General features: G+C 45.1%; 1 protein-coding gene across 2 annotated transcripts in view; it reads right to left on the bottom strand.

Moving 5' to 3' along the window:
• Nucleotides 1-4932: 4932 nt before the first annotated feature.
• Nucleotides 4933-24447, bottom strand: part of LOC110487052 (transcription factor MafG) — a 45819-nt gene continuing 26304 nt past the window's right edge. The window contains exons 2-3 of one of the 2 annotated variants that reach the window (XM_036939161.2): nt 12871-12943; nt 4933-12255 (exon numbers count right to left, since the gene is read on the bottom strand). In XM_036939161.2, coding sequence (XP_036795056.1) covers nt 11800-12255; nt 12871-12906 — 492 coding nt within the window. In that variant the 5' untranslated portion in view covers nt 12907-12943 and the 3' untranslated portion in view covers nt 4933-11799. The remainder of the gene's footprint in view (nt 12256-12870; nt 12944-24447) is intronic. The other variant, XM_036939162.2, reaches the window with a different exon arrangement.

Below are 24447 nucleotides of genomic sequence, written 5' to 3' on the forward strand. Positions count from 1 at the left end.
GCTGCATGCCTCGAAGCGAGCATAGAAGTGATTTAGCTCGTCTAGTAGACTCGTATCACTGGGCAGCTCGAGGCTGTGCTTCCCTTTGTAGTCTGTTATAGTTTGCAAGCCCTGCCCCATAAGACGAGCATCGGAGCCGGTGTAGTATGATTCAATCTTAGCCCTGTATTGACGCTTTGCCTGTTTGATGGTTCGTCGCAGGGCATAGCAGGAATTCTTGTAAGTTTCCGGGTTAGAGTCCCGCACCTTTAAAGCGGCAGCTCTACCCTTTAGCTCAGTGCGAATGTTGCCTGTAATCCATGGGGAACACCTTCCTAATGTTGAGTTGCAACCCCCTCCTTTTGCCCTCAGAACAGCCTCAATTCATCTGAGCACTCTCTCTACAAGGTGTTAAAAGCGTTCTACAGGGCCCATGTTGACTCCACTGTCTCCCACAGGTGTGTCAAATTGGCTGAATGTCCTTTGGGTGGTTAACAATTCTTGGTACGCATGGGAAACTGTTGAGCGTGAAAAACAGCAGCAGCATTGCAGTTCTTGACACAAACTGGTGTGCCTGGCACCTACTACCATAGCCAGTTCAAAGGCACTTAAATACTTTGTCTTGCTCATTCACCCTCTGAATGGCACACATACAATCCATGTCTCAATTGTCTCAAGGCTTAAAAATACTCCTTTAACCTGTCTCCTCCCCTTCATCTACACTGGTTGAAGTGGATTTAACAAGTGACATCAATAAGGGATCATAGCTTTAACCTGGTCAGTCTATGTCATGGAAAGAGCGCCTAATATGTTGTCCACTCAGTGGGTACTGCTTCAACATGCAATAATTTCCCTCTCCCTCTCTGCACTACCTATCCATGTCCGGCAGAGGGAGCAAAGCTCCACCATATATTGTACACATGCTATCACACTATGTAGGTACTCAGAGTAGAATGTAGATTACTTGAACATATTGTGTTCAGTAAGCACATTAAATAATACATCGATTTGTCCTTGCCTTTATTAACACAACACATTATGAAAACCTAAATGGTCCATAGTTTTTGACTGCTGGATTAGAATAGACTATATTTTTTTCCATGATATCCATTTGCAATGATAAAGGTATTGCTGACACAATACCCAACACATTACACACCGAACACGACAAGCTAGGGAGTAGCACAGCTCCAGCCACAGCCCTCCCTAAAAAAAAAATCTGGATTGCACTGGCATTCGGTTTGCACCGGCAACCCACTCGAACCTCAAGGCTACCACCACCCCCAAGAGCAGAACCAGACACCATGGGGCTTGAAGTACTATCTACTGCCTGGACTGCTGATGTTTTGTGCAGCTATCCGTCATGCAGCACATTACCAAAATAAGTGAGTGGATACCAGTGAGAGAACATTCAAAGAGCTTGTATTATTCAATGTATACTGACCTAAAATATAAACACAACATGCAACAATTTCAAACATTTTACTGAGTAACAGTTCACATAAGGAAATCAGTCCATTTAAATAAATGCGTTAGGCCCTAATCTATGGATTTCATATGACTGGGCAGAGGTGCAGCCATGGGTGGGCCTGGCAGGGCATAGGCTCACCCATTGGGGAGCCAGGCCCAGCCAATCCGAATGAGTTTTTCCCCACAAAAGGGCTTTATTACCCCCCACCCCCCTCGGACGATGCCACAGGTGAAGCAGCTGGATGTGGAGGTCCTGGGCTAGCGTGGTTACACGTGGTCTGAGGTTGTGAGGCCGGTTGGACATACTGCCAAATTCTCTAAAACGACTTTGGAGGCAGCTTATGGTAAAGAAATAAACTTTGAATTCTCTGACAACAGCTCTGGTGGACCTTCTTGCTGTCAACATGCCAATTGCACGCTCCCTCAAGACTGGAGACATCTGTGGCTTTTTATTGTTCCCAGCACAAGGTGCACCTGTGTAATGATCATGCTTTTTAATCAGTTTCTTGATATGCCACACCTATCAAGTGGATGAATTATCTTGGCAAAGGAGAAATGCTCACTAACAGGGATATAAACAAATGTGTGCACAACTTTTCAGAGAAATAAGCTTTTTGTGTGCATGGAACGTTTCTGGGATTTTTTATTTCAGCTCATGAAACATGGGATCAACACGTTACATGTTGCGTGTATATTTTTGTTCCGTGTAGTTTGCCGTTTATGGACAACCCTAATAATAACTATTTTGAATAGATTTGTCCTCTAAAACGATGACATTTGGAGGAAGCGGCATGCTAAGCTTTGGCAGAGTCGGGCATGGTGGTAAATTAACACCACGGCTCATGGGGATGATGGTAACATTAATTGTGCGGTCGGTGGCAGCGGGCATCAGGCGGGTTTAGGATCTAGGACAGTGCACCTGCTACACAAGTGTCCTAGATTGCCCACCAGATCACTTTAACCCAACCCGTCAAATTAATCAAGTCTTCAGAGGCCACAGAGCCTGTTTGGGGCAGCCATCAGGGGAGGGGGGAAGGGTGGGGGAGTGAAGCATCTGATGAGGACAGAGAGACCGTCTGGGCCGCCATCAGGGGAGGGGGGAAGGGTGGGGGAGTGAAGCATCTGATGAGGACAGAGAGACCGTCTGGGCAGCCATCAGGGGAGGGGGGAAGGGTGGGGGAGTGAAGCATCTGATGAGGACAGAGAGACCGTCTGGGGCAGCCATCAGGGGAGGGGGGAAGGGTGGGAGAGTGAAGCATCTGATGAGGACAGAGAGACCGTCTGGGGCAGCCATCAGGGGAGGGGGAAGGGTGGGGGGAGTGAAGCATCTGATGAAGACAGAGAGACCGTCTGGGCAGCCATCAGGGGAGGGAGAAAGGGTGGGAGAGTGAAGCATCTGATGAGGACAGAGAGACCGTCTGGGGCAGCCATCAGGGGAGGGGGAAGGGTGGGGGGAGTGAAGCATCTGATGAAGACAGAGAGACCGTCTGGGCAGCCATCAGGGGAGGGGGAAAGGGTGGGAGAGTGAAGCATCTGATGAGGACAGAGAGACCGTCTGGGGCAGCCATCAGGGGAGGGGGAAGGGTGGGGGAGTGAAGCATCTGATGAAGACAGAGAGACCGTCTGGGCAGCCATCAGGGGAGGGGGGAAGGGTGGGGGGCTGAAGCATCTGATGAGGACAGAGAGACCGTCTGGGGCAGCCATCAGGGGAGGGGGAAGGGTGGGGGGAGTGAAGCATCTGATGAAGACAGAGAGACCGTCTGGGCAGCCATCAGGGGAGGGGGGAAGGGTGGGGGGCTGAAGCATCTGATGAGGACAGAGAGACCGTCTGGGCAGCCATCAGGGGAGGGGGGAAGGGTGGGGGAGTGAAGCATCTGATGAGGACAGAGAGACCGTCTGGGCAGCCATCAGGGGAGGGGGGAAGGGTGGGAGAGTGAAGCATCTGATGAGGACAGAGAGACCGTCTGGGCAGCCATCAGGGGAGGGGAGCATCTGATGAGGACAGAGAGACCGCCTGGGCAGCCATCAGGGGAGGGGAGCATCTGATGAGGACAGAGAGACCGTCTGGGCAGCCATCAGGGGAGGGGGGAAGGGTGGGAGAGTGAAGCATCTGATGAGGACAGAGAGACCGTCTGGGGCAGCCATCAGGGGAGGGGGAAGGGTGGGGGAGTGAAGCATCTGATGGAGGACAGAGAGACCGTCTGGGGCAGCCATCAGGGGAGGGGAGCATCTGATGAGGACAGAGAGACCGTCTGGGCAGCCATCAGGGGAGGGGGGAAGGGTGGGAGAGTGAAGCATCTGATGAGGACAGAGAGACCGTCTGGGGCAGCCATCAGGGGAGGGGGGAAGGGTGGGGGAGTGAAGCATCTGATGAGGACAGAGAGACCGTCTGGGCAGCCATCAGGGGAGGGGGAAGGGTGGGGGGAGTGAAGCATCTGATGAGGACAGAGAGACCGTCTGGGGCAGCCATCAGGGGAGGGGGGAAGGGTGGGGGAGTGAAGCATCTGATGGAGGACAGAGAGACCGTCTGGGGCAGCCATCAAGGGAGGGGGAAGGGTGGGGGAGTGAAGCATCTGATGGAGGACAGAGAGACTGTCTGGGGCAGCCATCAGGGGAGGGGAGCATCTGATGAGGACAGAGAGACCGTCTGGGCAGCCATCAGGGGAGGGGGGAAGGGTGGGAGAGTGAAGCATCTGATGAGGACAGAGAGACCTGTATGAGCTGTTAGGAGGGAATGGTTGTACAAAGAAGCAATGCTGGGTTACACATGACAGTTACACCCTGTTGGCACCATCTTCCTGACCCCAACCACACTGTGCTGGTGTGGATATGTACCTTTCACTGTGCTTTACATCACAGTTCCCACAACTACAGTGGATGGATGTGTAACCAGGCCAGCGCAATACCAACAGCTCTGCTCAGTTTGGTTCAGCTCAGTAGCCTAGTGGGGAAAAGGTATTAGTCTAGACTCTAGACAGAACCATTAGTTCTTTGCTAACCAGGTTCCCCACATAAAATATGTTTTGAATGTGAGTCAAGGTATAGACATTCATGTGATGGGTGATGTCTGATGTGATGAACCATGTGTTAACACTGAGGGACCCAGGAGGCCCCGAGGGACAGGGGATGACTAACTCACTACTCTTCCTAATCTAGGACAGCTAGGCACACCGCACATCCTTCATGACTCTCATGTTTTAGTCGTGTTGGGCCAAAAATATGTCCGCCGAGGTTAGTCAAACTGGGTCGCCCGCCCGACGGCTTTTTTTGGATCACAAAAAAAAAGAAGTAAATTGTGCCATCTAAATGATCTCCGCCTCCTGAAAAGCCACCCTGGACAGCAAAAAGCCTTCCCCGTCAGTTTATTTTTACTAGCATCAAAGTGGGTCAATGACGCCACAGAAAAATATGACGAAACCTCATTTCAACATTTCAACAGCGTCTGAATGGGCCACCACAGGAAGAGAGGGTCACATCTAATAGTCCTTTTCAAAACCTTTTTATTGGTCATATAGAAAATAAAGTAAGCTGTATCAACAAACATACTATATATACACACACACATCAATAACTTAGACATTTCAGAGAACCACGGTTAAAACCACAGTCATTATATATGAATACATCATATTACTTATCTACAGATTGCAAAAAAGTACAATAATTTACAAATAGTTACAATTAACTATTCTCTGTTTTCCATACAAAGTACTGCAATATCTTATTACAACCCATACAGAAAAATAACAAAAACAGTTGAATAATAACTTGATATACCATTCAGACACTTCCAACAGCTTTATTTTCAGACTTAATACCTTTGAAACATAGACCTATACTCGAGTGAGAAATACCTGCACAGTCAAATGTTCACCAAGCATAATTTGATTGAAAAAAGCCTACATATCTCTACTAGAGCTAGCAAACCGTCACACAAGTGCTGATAAGTTATTCATCCTCTCCAATACAATTGGCTTTTAAACAAAAAGGCATAACTAAGTAAAAACGAGATCCGCTGCAGAACAAATTAATTCCAGTGTTTTTAAAGATCAATATCAGATACACATTCAACGAACAAAGACAAACAAATTGAGTTTCAGGAGACAATGAGCAGTAATGATTGAATTAGCAGCATGGTAGGAACCAAACTAATCAAACCACAAATGACAACAGAAATTGCAAGTGGCCCTTATGTTACTCAGGATTGTGTTCCTGGTCACTTCTTCTACTTCAGGACATAACTTCCGCCCTGTTTTACAGATTGTATAATCACACATCTATAGACTGTATAATATCTGTAGGTTTAGTCTTTAGGACAGGTAATACCAGTCTTCTAATCTATGTAGTGATATTTGTGACAACAGAAATTCAATTTGTAAACACATTCAGTTTCTGCTGGTTCTAATATCACTCCATAGTGTTCGGGTTTAGGGGTTTCTGTCAGGGGAAGTCTACTGTTAGAGAAGGGTTAGTCAGGCATTGGGCTACTTCCCCTAGACTAGAATCCCTTTAGACGGGCATCACAGTGAGTGAACATCTGGGGTGTGTCCAGTGAGGGTGGAACGCTCAACAACGTTGCAGATACAAATATAAACGAATGGATCTGACACAATTCCCAATTCTATCATGACAGGTAATCATATCTGTTCTACACAATGTATTTATATCTGAACAGTTGTACCCTCTAGCAGTTCCCATGGTTTTCATTCTCCTTAACCAACATAAACTAAGGGCCAACTGCAGTTTGGTGTGTGTGTGGGGTAAAAGAACAACGCCACAAGAATTCCAATCCAAAACACAAGAGCTGTTGGTATAAAAATCATTAGACCACAGTCACTATTACAACAATATAGACTACTCTTCTAGCTTTACTCTCACGCCTGTCCACTGAGTTTGCATATGTATAAGGGTCACTTTTTCACGACGGTCAACACTACCTACAGTAGCTACCTACTATACACCTGTGTGTGTGTGTGTGTGTGACTCCCTCTCCAGAAGAGATACATGTACAGTGAGCACCACATTGGACAGTGACCATTTTTTTGTTATTTGGTTCTGTACTCTAGCACTTTGAGTTTGAAAGGATACAATGACAATGAGGGTGAAGTGCAGACTGTCAGCTTTAATTTGAGGGTATTTTCATACATATCGGATAAACCGTTTAGAAATGACAGCACCTTTTGTACATGGTCCCCCCATTTTAAGGTAGTACAAGTGTTTGTTGAATTGGCTTCACAGATGTGTCGTTAGGCAGGTGTATTCATTGGTGTCGTTAGTGAATGCAGGAGAGCTGTTGATGAATAGTATTGATTGTAGACTTTGCTATTGCCTTTGGAGGTTGTTGTTGGGGTGTGACATCATGAGGAAGAGGGCAGTGTCCATGCAAATGAGGCTGGCCGTCATAAGGCTCAGAAATGAAAATCAATCAATCAGGAACATTGCAAAAACCCTGGGCATGCCCAAGTCAACCGTTTGGTTCATCATTAACAAGAAAAAAATTAACCGGTGAACTAAATTATGTCAAAAGACCCGGTTGTCTGAGGATGACCACTGTAGTGGATGACCGGAGAATACTCTCTATTGTGAAGAAAATCCCCCTGACAAAAGCCCAACAGATCAGAAACACTCTCCTGGATGCAGGTGTAGATGTGTCAGTCTACCATACGTAGAAGACTACACCAGCAGGACTACAGAGAGACTACAAGATGCAAACCACTGATGAGCCTGAAGAACAGAAAGGCCAGATTACAGTTTGCTAAAAAAGCACCTAAAAGAGCCCCAAGAGTTCTGGAAAAAAAGTATTGTGGACAGATGAGACAAAGATGAACATGTACCAGAGTGATGGAAAGAGGAAAGTGAAGGAAAAAGACATGCCCATGATCCAAAGCATACCACCTCATCCGTGAAACATGGTGGAGGGGGCGTTTTGGCTTGGGCCTGTATGGCTGCCAGTGGAACAGGCTTCATCGACAATGTGACTGCAGACAGAATTAGAACAATGAGTTCTGAAGTCTACAGAAATATTTTATCTGCTCAGATAAAACCCAATGCCTCCAAACTCATTGGACGGCACTTCATCATGCAACAAGACAATTACCCTAAACATATTGCTAGAACAAAGAAGGGGTATTGATGGCCAAAAAGTGGAAAATCCTTGACTGGCCGAGTCAATCACATTGAACATGCAGAAGAGGAGACTGACGGCAATAAGTCCCCGAAACAAGCAGGAACTGAAGATGGCTGCAGTACAGGCCTGGCAGAGCATCACCAGGGAAGATACCCAGCGTCTGGGGATGTCGATGCATCGCAGACTTCAAGCAGTCATTGCATGCAAAGGATATGTGATGAAATATTAACAATGATTACTTTATTCTACATCATGTTAAACTGCCCAATGTTTTTTGGTGCCCGAAAATGGGGTTGACTATGTACAAAAACTTCTATAATTTCTAAACAGTTCATCTAATATATATGAAAATACCCTCAAATTAAAGCTGACAGTCTGCACTTCACCCTCATTGTCATTGTATCCTTTCAAACTCAAAGTGCTAGAGTACAGAACCAAAATAACAAACAAAAAATGTCACTGTCCAATGAATTATGGTGCTCACTGTACATATGCGAGAAAGGTCATAGGTCAGGATGCCTTTTTAACATTGTGAAGACACAATAAGGTTCACTCCACAAGACTGCCACAGCAACAAGAACGACAACACCCAAACTGGGGAATGTCAAGAGTCATATATATCCATGAATTATCTTCTAGTCAATGGAAATATCTAAGTGTGTTCAGAAGACATAGTGAGGATGTTTTAGCGTACATACACTATATACTAGGGCTGTGTCTGATGGCACCCTTTTCCATATATAGTGCACTGCTTTTGGTAATGCAGGGAAGTGTCCATTTCAGATGCCCCCTGATCTGATGTGAGCTCAGAGGTGTGGGGAATAGCATATTAGACACTGGAGTGTAGACCTATTCTCTCCTGTTCAGGTCTACCTACCATACAACTTCAAGTGCTGTGGGTTCCTTCTGCCTTCCTGGACTATTCTAGCTATAGGCTAACAGTCTGGGTCCTGGATCATTTGGACATATTCAGATCTCTGCTTCCTAACCTTTCCTCTCAGCTGCTCTGTTTTAAAAGGATATGTTCAGTAATTCACAACTTAATGCTGGTGGTATCCTTACCCTGATAGACGTCTATGAGCCAGGAGAAACTGTGATGATTGGTTTTTACGTTACTTAAAGGTGTTCTGGCATCACTTTTTGAACATTTGCCCCCCATCACTCCCATTGATTTTTAGCTGGCAGAGGATCAAGTTAGGTGAAGTTTATATTGGTTTATTGTTTAAAGAAATTCAAACCATGGAATACAGTTTCTCCAGGCTCATATAGATATATTCAGGGCGAGGAACCATCTGACATGAAGTTGTAAAATACGGAACATATCCCATGTCATTACATAGATACTATCACCTTTTAAAGGTAAAACTGCTTACTGATAAATCCCTCTTACAGGGTCAGAAGACAGGGTGACCACTTGGCCTGTAAGCAGCATTACTGGCAGCAGGTTGGTCTTCCAGATCTTCATTTGGTGTCTGAACAAAAAGTCCTTTTAGAAAAATTGTTAATGAGCGACTATCAACAACAAGTGCCATCCCTAACAGCTTCTTCTCAGAGCTGCAATGGTTTATTTTTTTAGGGCAAACTTGTTTTCTCCTGAGCAGAACAAGCTGGAGATTAGTGCATGTTTACCCTCACAAAAACCATGAACACAACCTGACAGTCAGGAGATGACCTGTTATTAGTCACCTGTATAAAGCTGCATGCTGAGCCTCCCTTCTCATAGTTAGAATGAGAAGAAGTTATTTATTCAAGGAGAGCTTTTACAATGCTTGGCTACACGGTAAGAGAGTGTCAAAGATTTTGATTTTGCTTAGTCTTTGAAAAAGTCAATTGTGAGGCTATTATCCCTTCGCAAATTGCAAGTAGTCCTCTTTGGTAAATGGATAAGACAATAACAGTTGAATCTAAATCAGAGGTGATGTTCCCCTGGAATTGAAACCAACGAGAGGGGAGGAGGGCCACTTAACTGGGATTCAAAATGAACCAAGGGCCTTATCTTACCCCTATGCCTGCTCGGTCGACAGTAATAACGTCGACAGTAATAACGTCGCAATGACAAAAACATTTGTGAATCACAGCTAGTGGAAGAGATATCACAGATGCCAATATGGATGAAGACAATAGATGATGTTTACACCAGCTATATTATCTCTATTACAGATTCCTATAGAAAATACCACGGCATGACATCTATACAGTGAACAACACTGCCAACTGTCACTTATACACATCACGTCACGCGCTACCCCACACAGTACGCGCCTAGTCACTAGAAAAAGCTACCAGCCTCCAATAGTAAGCCACTTTTGGTACAATTGCAAAAAAGGATATCACAGGTTTTTTTGTCTGAAGTTTTCTTTTCCAGTGTTTCTATAAACAACGGCAGATGCTCGTCTATGCATCAATGCAAATCAAGAACTCTTAAGTCAACGACTTCTAGAATACACACACGTTGACTAAACTAAACTAAACAGTAAAGCTCGTTGTGTGAATATTATTTTGGAATATGTGACCAGCCAGTTCACATGTTATTACATACGCACAAAAAAAACTACTTATTTACAAAACAGTTCCAACTTATTTACTCGATGGAGCACAGATTGAGTTTTAAATGTTTTGAGGATAAAAAAAAAAATTTCCTCCACAAAACATAATCATCACAAGATCTTGTAAAAACATTCTGCTTCTCAGATACTGGAGAAAGAAACAATCTTGTAATCCTGGAATGGCATTGTCAACTCCAACATCACACCTATTATTATTATTATAATTATCATCCCATACCAAGTAGGCTATCGTATTATTTTTCAGATCAGATCGACTCATTCCCCTTACATTACACTATGTAACTTCCTATTTGTCAGTGCATGTGTGTATTATTGCATCTCCTGTTGGTCAAATTCTGTGACAGGCTGACCTGAACCTAAATAAATGCTCAACTTAACAGAATTTCCTGTTTAGTTTTTTTTTACCAACTAAAATCACATGAACTGGTCTGATGGGTGAGTTACTAGTCCTTACTGAAGGTTGCTCACAAGACATCAATACCATACAGTGCATTTCCCTCTTCTCATAGTCAGTGTATTCTAACAGGCCCAGGCTTGTTGCTAACTGCAATCACTCTTTCTCCACTTGTGATACGGAGAGAGGGCTAAGAACTTGAAGCATAATGCCAACCGGGTGTGGCTAGACTGTTGGTGGCTAGTAGTTATGAAAGAGTGCATTTCCACATCACAACCCTGTGTCGGGACGGAAAAGACTCAAAGAGGGGCCATCTGTAGGAAACAAACAAACACTCAAACACTTAGTACCATGTACAAAAACACACAACTCCATCGAGAGCTCCAATTCCAACACCAGATGGAGTGACATCAATTATGGATTGGGCTACGTCGTACGACCTTCCTGGACTCACGTGACCTTTAACCTTTTGGAATCAGTATGTGAAAATACACTATAGAGGAAGGATGTGTATAGTCCAGCGGAGGCTCATTGTAATGGATGGAATAGAATTCATGGAACAGAGTCAAACATGTGGTTTCCATGTGTTTGATACTGTTCTATTTATTCCATTCCAGCCATTACAATGAGCCCGTCCTCCTATAGCTCCTCCCACCAGCCTCCTCTGGTGTATGTATTTCTGCTTGCCAAGGCAGAATGGAAGTATGGTTTATACTACTAAAGGCTGTCTGATAAGGGTTGGTGCCAAGGCAGAATGGAAGTATGGTTTATACTACTAAAGGCTGTCTGATAAGGGTTGGTGCCAAGGCAGAATGGAAGTATGGTTTATACTACTAAAGGCTGTCTGATAAGGGTTGGTGCCAAGGCAGAATGGAAGTATGGTTTATACTACTAAAGGCTGTCTGATAAGGGTTGGTGCCAAGGCAGAATGGAAGTATGGTTTATACTACTAAAGGCTGTCTGATAAGGGTTGGTGCCAAGGCAGAATGGAAGTATGGTTTATACTACTAAAGGCTGTCTGATAAGGGTTGGTGCCAAGGCAGAATGGAAGTATGGTTTATACTACTAAAGGCTGTCTGATAAGGGTTGGTGTGGCCTCTGCTGCTGGCCAATTGAAAGAGTGTTACTAGCTGGTACAAAGGTCTGGGGGGGGGCCCAAAAGACAGACAAGGGAACTAATCCTGTGCTCCATGATGATACACTGACTATAGTACACGTTGTTTCATTAGTCTGATAACTCTCCACGCAGCCCAGCCCCGATACTACGACCTGGCTCCCGTCTTGGACTTGATGATGGTGATGACGCTGGTGGCCGTGGCCACCTTCCCAGGGACCAGGGGCCCCATGACCCCCCGACCCCCTGGGGTTAAGGCTACGGCCGGGCTGCGCGCCACAGTCCTGGCGAAGCTCTGCAGGGCCTCGTACTTGGAGCGCAGCGAGTCCAGCTCCACCTTCATGGTGGCGTTCTCTGTGGCCAGCTTGTCCACCTCCAGCTGCAGCGCTGTCTTCTGCTTCTCTAGCTCCTCCTTCTGGGTGACCCGCTTGACGCGGCAGCTGGCGGCGTAGCCACGGTTCTTCAGGGTGCGGCGCCGCTGCTTGAGCTGCAGGATTTCGTCCTTGGTGAGGCCGCGGAGGTGAGCGTTGAGCTCCCGGACAGACATGGTCACCAGTTCGTCGTCCGTGAGGCTGGTCCCATTCTCCCCTGGCTCCTTCTTCACCTGAGAGGGAAGTGAAGGGGGGGGGGGGGGGGGGTGATTTGATTCATTTTGGAGGTAAAACATTTTTCAGAAAAAGTACAAAGCCCAGAGGATAACTCATGAAAGCATTATACAGCAGTTATTTTCAATGTGGTCCAAAGAGCAGGGGAAAGGGAGGATATGTGGTCAGGAGGAGGAGGAGGAAGGGGGGGGACAAAGAGCAGGGGAAAGGGGGGGGATGTGGTCAGGAGGAGGAGGAAGGGGGGACAAAGAGCAGGGGAAAGGGAGGAGATGTGGTCAGGAGGAGGAGGAGGAAGGGGGGACAAAGAGCAGGGGAAAGGGAGGGGATGTGGTCAGGAGGAGGAGGAAGGGGGGACAAAGAGCAGGGGAAAGGGAGGGGATGTGGTCAGGAGGAGGAGGAAGGGGGGACAAAGAGCAGGGGAAAGGGAGGGGATGTGGTCAGGAGGAGGAGGAAGGGGGGACAAAGAGGGAGAAGGAGGAAGAGGGGTGATGACAAACAAACAAGTATGACTAGAGTACAGATGGTAAGAAGAACATACCTTTTCTCCCCACACTGACAGTGTAAGAGAGACAAAGGTTAAGGTAGGGGTCTATGTACTTCTTTGGTTAGTTTACCTTCAAGGCTTTGTTTCCCTTGTTTGTAGTAGTCATGCCACGAGAGCCGCTTCCAACAACACCACTTGTTGGTCTGTGGAAGAGAAGAACTTAAATAAGAATCCATATAGCCAGAGGAGAAGAACAGTGAGGTTTCACGTCAAATAGAGAAGAACATGAGAAGAACAGTGAGGTTTCACGTCAAATAGAGAAGAACATGAGAAGAACAGTGAGGTTTCACGTCAAATAGAGAAGAACATGAGAAGAACAGGAAAGGTGTTCAAAAAGATCTGTTCCTCAAACTCAGAATCCAATGGAGGAAAAGGTCATTGAGGAGGGACCTTGGAAATTCTCTAATACGGTTGAGAAGGAATCAAGGAGATTGTGCAGAATAGAGGAAAGGCAAATTGTGACGGAGCCATTCGTTTTCAGAGATGGAGCAGAGACTTCAGCTCTTCCTCTAAAAGTAACAGGCAGGCCAATCAGTAACAGGCAGGCCAATCATTTGTGCAACTGTGAACTAAAGGACAGTTGGCATTTGACGGTTTGGCACAACTACAGCAGTAGCGACTGTCACTTTGATTTATTAGAAAACAAAACCATCAGCGGGGAACTTCCTCAACGAGCAGCCACCAGGCAGGAAACACCTCAACTGAAAAAGTCCCCATCTTACTGTATGTACCTCAGACTAATACCTCAGACAAACAGCTCTAACACACACACACACACACACACAGAACCTACTGTATGTACCAGTCCTGACACCTCAGACTAACAGCTCAAACACACACACACACTTTAGAAAGAACTCAGTCTGGGGAAAATGTTTAAAACACATGTAAAAGACAAGTGTTTATTATTCGACAAGTTCAGGTAGTCCATCCCCGTTTGGTGACTGATGAATAAAAGATGACTGGGGAGGGAAACTGTATTTTAGTCAAGTCCATCCTATTCAACTATTGCTGTACATATACTATTCTAACCTACGTATTCTTCAAATAAAATATATATTCTATCCACAGTGTCTATACATCCCATCACACACACATACAGTGCATTCAGAAAGTATTCAGACTCCTTGACTTTTTCAACATTTTGTTACATTAAAAGCCTTATTCTAAACTGGATAAAAAATATTTAAAAAATCCTCAATCTACACAAAATACCCCATAATGCCAAAGCGAAAACAGGTTTTTAGAATTGTTTGCAACTTTTTTTTATTAAAAAACAGAAATACCTTATTTACGTAAGTATTCAGACCCTTTGCTATGATACTCGAAATTGAGGCCAGGTGCATCCTGTATCCATTTATCATCATTGATGTTTCTACAACTTGATTGGAGTCCATCTGTGGTCAATTTAAATTAATAAATGATCGGACAGGATTTGGAAAGGCACACACCTGTCTATATAAGGTCCCATGTTAACAGTGCATGTCAGATCCAAAACCAAGCAATGAGGTCGAAGAAATTGTCCGTAGAGCTCCGAGACAGGATTGTGTTGAGGCACAGATCTGGAGAAGGGTACCGAAACATTTCTGCAGCATTGAAGGTCCCTAAGAACAACGTGGCCTCCATTCTTAAATGGGCCTTTGTCAGGGACATGACCAAGAACCCAATGGTCACTGACAGAGCTCCAGAGTTCCTCTGTGGAGATGGGAGAGCCTTCCAAAAGGACAACCATCTCTGCAGCACTCCACCAATCAGGCCTTTATGATAGAGTGGCCAGACGGAAGCCACCACTCAGTAAAAGGCATATGGCGGGCCAGCTTGGTTTGCCAAAAGGCACCTAAAGGACTCTCAGACCATGAGAAACAAGATTCTCTGGTCTGAGGAAACTAAGATTACACTCTTTGGCCTGAATGCAAAGCTTCATGTCTGGAAGAAACCTGGCACAATCCCTACGTTGAAGCATGGCGGTGGTAGCATCGTGCCGTGCGGATGTTTTTCAGCGGCAGGGACTGGGAGACTAGTCAGGATCGAGGGAAAGAGAAGAAATGGGAGAAACTCTCCAAATCATATCCAAGAAGACTCAAGGCAGTAATCGCTGCCAAAGGTGAGAGTGCTAGCCTACTGGTGGTGAAGAGATAGAAGACAAAGAGGAAAAGCAGGAATCCATAGGAACAGAATATTACCTGTAGTAGGGTTGCAAAGGGTCGGAAACTTTCCGGGAAATTTTCCATGGGAAGTTAAGCCCTGGAATTTTGCAAAAATTCATTTTTCTTTTTAAGTCAGCTTATAACAGTGAACCTTTGTGGGATACACATAAGGCAATTCCAGATCTTGTGGCATATTTTGGTTAAACTATCCCCGATTCAATGGAATTGCAACCCTCTGCATGCACAGTGCATTCTTCCATCACATGTACAGCTGATTCTCAATATCTTGCACACTAATAAGATGCTATTGTGTCCACACTAATACACTGTCTGAGCCAAGGACTAAATGCTTTCTGGTAAGTTTTGATTACAATACTGTATGGGGTGAATATATTTTATGACATATATAATTTATTTGTTAACTAGTAAAATAGTAGCCTTCAGCAATGTGTGTTCAAATCATTTCTAACTTGTGAACAATTTCTGCTAGCTAGTTTTTGCTACCATGTGGGTTCTAGCTTGCTTGAGCCTGCTGAGGAGTGTTAATTCACCTGTTTCCATACACGTTTTATTTTTAAACAACTCCTTTTGTAAGATTAATGTTTTATCAAACTGCTTAACTATTTATCTACATGGAATTGTAGTTGTTGTTTTTTTTCCTCATTTTTTTCTAATCTTTACAGGAAAATGCCACAGGCACTATCTGATGTGTGGAGACATTTCCCTGCAGCTAATGTAGAAGGAAAAGCTGAGTACATTTGCAAATACTGTGCCAAATCATATGTGAAGAAAGCAACAAATATGCTGTAACGCACATTAGGCGTAGTGGGTGCGGAGTCAGGCGCAGGAAGCACAAGGTAGAGAACAATGTTTTATTCCGGCACAGAGAAAAATGGTCACGCCAATACCGGGCACACATACGAGACCGGCCCAAAACCAGGACCCAACCCGTCCGGAGGAAAAACAAAGGGAAACGCACCACCACAAACATACACAGAGGACGAATAAGCCCGCACAAAGAGCAGGCGGGCCTTACCGGCATAAATAGCCCAACTAAAAACCTAAACAAGAAACAGGTGAAACCAATAAGACAAAACCAACAGAAAAGGGAAAAGGGATCGGTGGCAGCTAGTAGACCGGTGACGATGACCGCCGAGCGCCACCCGAACAGGAAGAGATGCCACCTTCGGTGGGAGTCGTGACAGATGCAGAATGATCTGGCCAAGTGCATTAAGTTCCCTCAGCAATCACAACAAGCAACCTCTGACAAAAGTCCCTCTACTTCTATTCAAGGTGGAAATTATGAATCAGGCACCTTATCGATAGCAATAGCTTATGGTCCTCCTGGAAAAATATGTTTTTTTGACTCAATGGAGGAATGTAGTCAGAGAAATGCTAATGGATGTCTTGCTTGAGCTGTGTATGCAACTGGTTCACCTCTGATGCCTACAGGCAATGTGTATTGGAAGAGATTAATGAATGTTCTTCGCCCAGCATACATCCCTCCAACCAGACATGCTTGATCTACTCATTTGCTGGATGCAGAGTTCAACTGAGTTCAAGTGAAGGTCAAGCAAATTGTAGAGAAAGCAGACTGTATTGCAATCATCTCTGATGGGTGGTCGAATGTTTGTGGGCAAGGAATAATTAACTACATCATCTCCACCCCTCAACCAGTATTCGACAAGAGCACAGACACAAGGGACAACAGACACACCGGTCTCTACATTGCAGATGAGCTGAAGGCCGTCATCAATGACCTTGGACCACAGAAGGTATTTGCACTGGTGACAGACCAAGCAGCCTTCATGTTCGCTGCATTGTCTAAAGTGGAGGAGTCCTACCCTCACATCACACCCATTAGCTGTGCTGCTCATGCATTGAATCTACTCCTCAAGGACATCATGGCACTGAAAACAATGGATACACTCTACAATAGAGCCAAGGAAATGGTTAGGTATGTGAAGGGTCATCAAGTTATATCAGCAATCTACCTCACCAAGCAAAGTGAGAAGAATAAGAGCACCACATTGAAGCTGCCCAGCAACACCTGTTGGGGTGGTGTTGTCATTGTGTTTTACAGTATCCTGGAGGGAAAGGAGTCTCTCCAAGAAATGGTCATATCAGTCTGCCAATATGGACAGCCCCATCAAGAGGAACCTCCTGGATGATGCATTTGGGGAGAGAGTGGTAAGCAGCCCGAAACCTATAGCAGTAGCCATTGCATGGATTGAGGAAGACAATGCCATCCTGTCTGATGTTCAGACTCTGCTTGCAGATGAAAGAGAATAAATCCGTACTGCCCAGCCCACTTCACTGTCGCTCCAAGCAGAGGAAACTGCAGATCTGAAATGCATCAAAAAGAGTGAAGACTTCTTCCTGAAGCCCATACACGCCGCAGCGTACATGTTGGACCCCAAGTATGCTGGCACGAGCATCCTGTCTGGTGCAGAGATCAGAAGGCCTATGGTGTCATCTAGAGGTCGACCGATTATGATTTTTCAACGCCGATACCGATTATTGGAGGACCCAAAAAATGCCGATACCGATTAATCGGACGATTATTTTATATTTTTTATTTGTAATAATGACAATTACAACAATACTGAATGAACACTTATTTTAACTTAATACATCAATAAAAATCGATTTAGCCTCAAATAAATAATGAAACATGTTCAATTTGGTTTAAATAATGAGAAAACTAAGTGTTGGAGAAAAAAAGTAAAAGTGCAATATGTGCCATGTAAAAAAGACAACATTTAAGTTCCTTGCTCAGAACATGAGAACATATGAAAGCTGGTGGCTCCTTTTAAAATGAGACTTCAATATTCCAAGGTAAGAGGTTTTAGGTTGTAGGTAATATAGTATTTACAGTGGGGCAAAAAAGTATTTAGTCAGCCACCAATTATGCATGTTCTCCCACATAAAAAGATGAGAGGCCTGTAATTTTCATCACAGGTACACTTCAACTATGACAGACAAAATGAGAAGAAAAAAATCCAGAAAATCACATTGTAGGACTTTTAATGAATTTATTTGCAAATTATGGTGGAAAATAAGTATTTGGTCAATAACAAAAGTTTCTCAATACTTTGTTATATACCCTTTGTTGGCAATGACAGAGATCAAACGTTTTCTGTAAGTGTTCACAAGGTTTTCACACACTGTTGCTGGTATTTTGGCCCATTCCTCCATGCAGATCTCCTCTAGAGCAGTGATGTTTTGGGGCTGTTGCTGGGCAACACGGACTTTCAACTCCCTCCAAAGATTTTCTATGGGGTTGAGATCTGGAGACTGGCTAGGCCACTCCAGGACCTTGAAATGCTTCTTACGAAGCCACTCCTTCGTTGCCTGGGCGGTGTGTTTGGGATCATTGTCATGCAGAAAGACCCAGCCACGTTTCATCTTCAATGCCCTTGCTGATGGAAGGAGGTTTTCACTCAAAATCTCACGATACATGGCCCCATTCATTCTTTCCTTTACACGGATCAGTCGTCCTGGTCCCTTTGCAGAAAAACAGCCCCAAAGCATGATGTTTCCACCCCCATGCTTCACTGTAGGTATGGTGTTCTTTGGATGCAACTCAGCATTCTTTGTCCTCCAAAAATGACGAGTTGAGTTTTTACCAAAAAGTTACATTTTGGTTTCATCTGACCATATGACATTCTCCCAATCTTCTGGATCATCCAAATGCTCTCTAGCAAACTTCAGACGGGCCTGGACATGTACTGGCTTAAGCAGGGGGAGATGTCTGGAACTGCAGGATTTGAGTCCCTGGCGGCGTAGTGTGTTACTGATGGTAGGCTTTGTTACTTTGGTCCCAGCTCTCTGCAGGTCATTCACTAGGTCCCCCTGTGAGGTTCTGGGATTTTTGCTCACCGTTCTTGTGATCATTTTGACCCCACGGGGTGAGATCTTGCGTGGAGCCCCAGATTGAGGGAGATTATCAGTGGTCTTGTATGTCTTCCATTTCCTAATAATTGCTCCCACAGTTGATGACTTCAAACAAAGCTGCTTACCTATTGCAGATTCAGTCTTCCCAGCCTGGTGCAGGTCTACAATTTTGTTTCTGGTGTCCTTTGACAGCTCTTTGCTCTTGGCCATAGTGGAGTTTGGAGTGTGACTGTTTGAGGTTGTGGACAGGTGTCTTTATACTGACAACAAGTTCAAAAAGGTGCCATTAATACAGGTAACGAGTGGAGGACAGAGGAGCCTCTTAAAGATGAGGTTACAGGTCTGTGAGAGCCAGAAATCTTGCTTGTTTGTAGGTGACCAAATACTTATTTTCCACCATAATTTGCAAATAAATTCATAAAAAATCCTACAATGTGATTTTCTGGAATTGTTTTTCTCATTTTCTGTGTCATAGTTTAAGTGTACCTATGATGAAAATTACAGGCCTCTCTCATATTCTTAAGTGGGAGAACTTGCACAATTGGTGGCTGACTAAATACTTTTTTTGCCCCACTGTATGTTGAAAACGTTTCTGGGAGATGCAATGGATCATTGGGGATCATTCAATATTCCCTTTCATTTGTTTTTCAGTGAAATCATCCCATGTGAAGAGTCAACTCATTTAATTAAAGTTCAATTCGTAACTGAATTGGTTTTTTTTTTCTGTTGAAAGGATTTGAATCATGTCTACTTATGATAAGGTAAAATGTTTATGTTTCTATATGATATGGTAAATATATCCAATGCAAAAAAAACATAATTTAAATGCTATTAATATTAATTTGCATATATTTCTGTTAATTCCCATTTTTCCCGATAATTCCCATGGAAAATTTCCACCTATGAATATTCCCCAAAATGTGCAACCCTAATCTGTAGTATTCCGGAACTCCTTCCAGCTGAGCTGGTCCACAGTTAGTGTGAGCCTTGTCACAGTGTCAGAGGGTAGCAGAACACACGCTTGTGACTGAGTAGAGCAGTGGCCCTTGACGAACTGCTTTACTCAACACAGAGAAAAAGCTGTGTCAGCACCACGGCATGCCGAACACACACACACACACACACACACACACACACACACACACACACACACACACAAACAATAAGCTCATTTACACAGGGTGTGTGAGAGTAGCGCTTGGCTGTGTGTGTGTACGTGTAATCGTGATGGCTAACACCTCAGTTTTGCAAATAGCTGTAAATATGTGAGATGAAGCGTGAGAGGATGTGTAGACTACACACAGCAGAGACGATGGAGAAACAGAAAAGGCCAGAAAGAGAGATGAGTAGTCGTTCTGAAGTGCGGCCAAGACGTTGCCATGGCAACAACGGGGTGGAGGGTGGGTGGGGGGCTACAGGTGGAAACGACAGCTCACCTGAGCCAAACGGGATGAGACGGGCCACTTGTTAAAAATGACCTGGATACGACACCACCACACAGGCAGTGGAGGAATGGAACACAGGGTCACATTGTGGCTCGCATTCTTGATGCTTCCCTTTCAAATACCCGCATGGAATAGCCTAACAGTGTTCTCTCTCCACTAGCTAGTAGGCTAACCTCTGGGTCTCGACCCCGCCCTGTGCAACTGGGTACTGGACTTCCTGACGGGCCGCCCCCAGGTGGTGAGGGTAGGTAACAACATCTCCACCCCGCTGATCCTCAACACTGGGGCCCCACAAGGGTGCGTTCTGAGCCCTCTCCTGTACTCCCTGTTCACCCACAACTGCGTGGCCACGCACGCCTCCAACTCAATCATCAAGTTTGCGGACGACACAACAGTGGTAGGCTTGATTACCAACAACGACGAGACGGCCTACAGGGAGGAGGTGAGGGCCCTCGGAGTGTGGTGTCAGGAAAATAACCTCACACTCAACGTCAACAAAACTAAGGAGATGATTGTGGACTTCAGGAAACAGCAGAGGGAACACCCCCCTATCCACATCGATGGAACAGTAGTGGAGAGGGTAGTAAGTTCCTCGGCGTACACATCACAGACAAACTGAATTGGTTCACCCACACAGACAGCATCGTGAAGAAGGCGCAGCAGCGCCTCTTCAACCTCAGGAGGCTGAAGAAATTCGGCTTGTCACCAAAAGCACTCACAAACTTCTACAGATGCACAATCGAGAGCATCCTGTCGGGCTGTATCACCGCCTGGTACAGCAACTGCTCCGCCCACAACCGTAAGGCTCTCCAGAGGGTAGTGAGGTCTGCACAACGCATCACCGGGGGCAAACTACCTGCCCTCCAGGACACCTACACCACCCGATGTCACAGGAAGGCCATAAAGATCATCAAGGACAACAACCACCCGAGCCACTGCCTGTTCACCCCGCTATCATCCAGAAGGCGAGGTCAGTACAGGTGCATCAAAGCTGGGACCGAGAGACTGAAAAACAGCTTCTATCTCAAGGCCATCAGACTGTTAAACAGCCACCACTAACATTGAGTGGCTGCTGCCAACACACTGACTCAACTCCAGCCACTTTAATAATGGGAATTGATGTAAAATATATCACTAGCCACTTTAAACAATGCTACTTAATATAATGTTTACATACCCTACATTATTTATCTCATATGTATACGTATATACTGTACTCTATATCATCTACTGCATCTTTATGTAATACAACTATGCCACTTTGTTTACATACTCATCTCATATGTATATACTGTACTTGATACCATCTACTGCATCTTGCCTATGCCGCTCTGTACCATCACTCATTCATATATCTTTATGTACATATTCTTTATCCCTTTACACTTGTGTGTATAAGGTAGTAGTTTTGGAATTGTTAGCTAGATTACTCGTTGGTTATTACTGCATTGTCGGAACTAGAAGCACAAGCATTTCGCTACACTCACATTTAACATGTGCTAACCATGTGTATGTGACAAATACAATTTTATTTGATTTGATTTAACCCCTAACAGTGTTCTCTCTCCACTAGCTAGTAGGCTAACCCCTAACAGTGTTCTCTCTCCACTAGCTAGTAGACTAACCCCTAACAGTGTTCTCTCTCCACTAGCTAGTAGGCTAACCCCTAACAGTGTTCTCTCTCTCCGCTAGCTAGTAGGCTAACCCCTAACAGTGTTCTCTCTCCACTAGCTAGTAGACTAACCCCTAACAGTGTTCTCTCTCCACTAGCTAGTAGGCTAACCCCTAACAGTGTTCTCTCTCCACTAGCTAGTAGGCTAACCCCTAACAGTGTTCTCTCTCTCCGCTAGCTAGTAGGCTAACCCCTAACAGTGTTCTCTCTCCACTAGCTAGTAGGCTAACCCCTAACAGTGTTCTCTCTCCACTAGCTAGTAGACTAACCCCTAACAGTGTTCTCTCTCCACTTGCTAGTAGGCTAACCCCTAACATTCCATTCTACAATCAGTAGAAATAGATAAGGCGTATTTCCATCTATAAATAATAGACAGTAACAAAGACACACACCAGTAGTTCCTCTACTGAGTCCCTACCAGGAAGCCTTTCAAAATACTACAGAGATAATGGGATATAGAAATATGATTAGGGTTGCAAAGGGTCGGAAACTTTCCAGAAATTTTCCATGGGAAGATAAGCCCTGGAATTTTGCTTAAATTCATCAACAACAACAAAAGTTAGCTTATAACAGTGAACCTTTTTTGTGGGATACACATAAGGCAATTCTACAGAAAGTTTCCACCCCTGAATATTCCCCAAAATGTGCAACCCTAAATATGATGCACAGATAGACTAATGGATGATGAGAGACAGTCAAGTAGCCTACAGTCCTAGTCTCACTGGCCCAGGGTACCTTCTCTTTACAGCTGGTGTAGCTTGGCTGTACTAGTAGGGTTAGTGATGAGACTAAAAGTGAAAGGCTGCCACATCTACAATCTGTGTCCTTTTGCACAGGTAACATTGTTCAAAAGCAGAGAACAGAGCAGAATTGCCTTGAAGGAAACACAAGTGGACAACTCTGTTGGCCTGGTTTCCAAGTTGAGGAGAATTTCGTGACACAGCTGTGCAGGGTGACAGGCCAGCACCTCATTCAGCCACACAGCTGCAGGGTGACAGGCCAGCACCTTGTTCAGCCACACAGCTGCAGGGTGACAGGCCAGCACCTCATTTAGTCACACAGCTGCAAGTTGGCAGTGAATTTGAAAAAATGTATGGAATAATTCCACTAAAACTGGCCGGCTAGCATACAGTGCAGAAATATTATTCAAATTAATTTGACACAATATCTTATCACAGCACTGGCAAACCATGGTTGACCAACTCCTTGACCAAAATGGTCCTTTAAACCCCGTCATAAGAAGGTTCATGTCCAATCTAGTATTCTAATTCCATTGGTCCAAATGACCTAACATGGTAGCACAACAAAAAGTGTGCGCGCATGTGCATTCACACACACACACACACACACACACACACACACACACACACACACACACACACACACACACACACACACACACACACACACACACACACACACACACACACAAAAGACAGCAAGTGATTGGACTGGGACTAGGCGGCAACCTTGCATCTGACAGGTTCACCCTCTAACATTCACAGCAGAGGACGGAGCAGCGGGCACCGACGTCCTCCTCACACACAAATGTATTACCTCCCATAAACGATTTCACCTCGTGTGTAGGCCAAGAGAGAGAGAGAATGGAGGCAGAGCCACGGCTCAGGAGTAGGGATGGGGGTGGCAGGGGAGGGGGAGGGACGGATGGGGGACACGGAGCGTCTTATGTAGGCGCACGCTGCATTTTTATGAATCGCCCTGGAAGAATGCTGACAAAACCAGAGCTGATTGCTTGTTGCTCGTAGAGGAGAGACATCACACCCACAGGAAATGGAAAGCGCTGAGTGTGGCCGCTCAACCCCAGTGAAAGGAGGAGAAAAAGAGATTGGGGGAGGAGAGACAGAGACACTGAGCAGAGGAGCGAGAGAGAGAGACTGAGGAATAAACAGTCTTGTGAAAAATGCACTCTCAACACATTTGGAGGAACTGAAAAGAAGATAAAAACCCTGATCTCAGCAAGGACCGACCAAGGAGCCAATTAGGACAGTTAAAGAAGTTGAACTAGCACGACCAGAGCCATCGCATATATCCCAAATGGCACCCTATTCCCCATGTAGTGCACTACTTCTGACTAGGTCCCATAGGGCTCAGTTCAAAAGGAGTGCACTATGTAGGGAATAGGGTGCTATTTGGAACACCACCAGTCCAACCTTCAAAACACCCATCAAGACTGTCTGCTCCTCCCTAAATCTCATCATCTCTGCATCGTATGATCACTTCTGTGACAGGATTTCCTCTGCCTGCACACGTTCCAACAGCGCCTACAGGAATCACAACCGCGCTTTGTGGGTTGTTTGGGAATAGCACCTGTACCTGTCCCTTTAGCTGCAATGGGAGCTATTTTGGTAGCTTGGGCCGCTCTCACACCAGAGAGCAGCATGGGCACACACTGCACACCCTTGGGTAGGACTGACTGTGTGTCCGTCATGCTATCCATATGCTAGTCATGTAGAAATTACCTATTT

The sequence above is a fragment of the Oncorhynchus mykiss genome, chromosome 13 (genome assembly GCF_057628025.1).
Source record: "Oncorhynchus mykiss isolate SJ-2025 chromosome 13, ASM5762802v1, whole genome shotgun sequence".
In the NCBI taxonomy this organism is placed as follows: domain Eukaryota; kingdom Metazoa; phylum Chordata; class Actinopteri; order Salmoniformes; family Salmonidae; genus Oncorhynchus; species Oncorhynchus mykiss.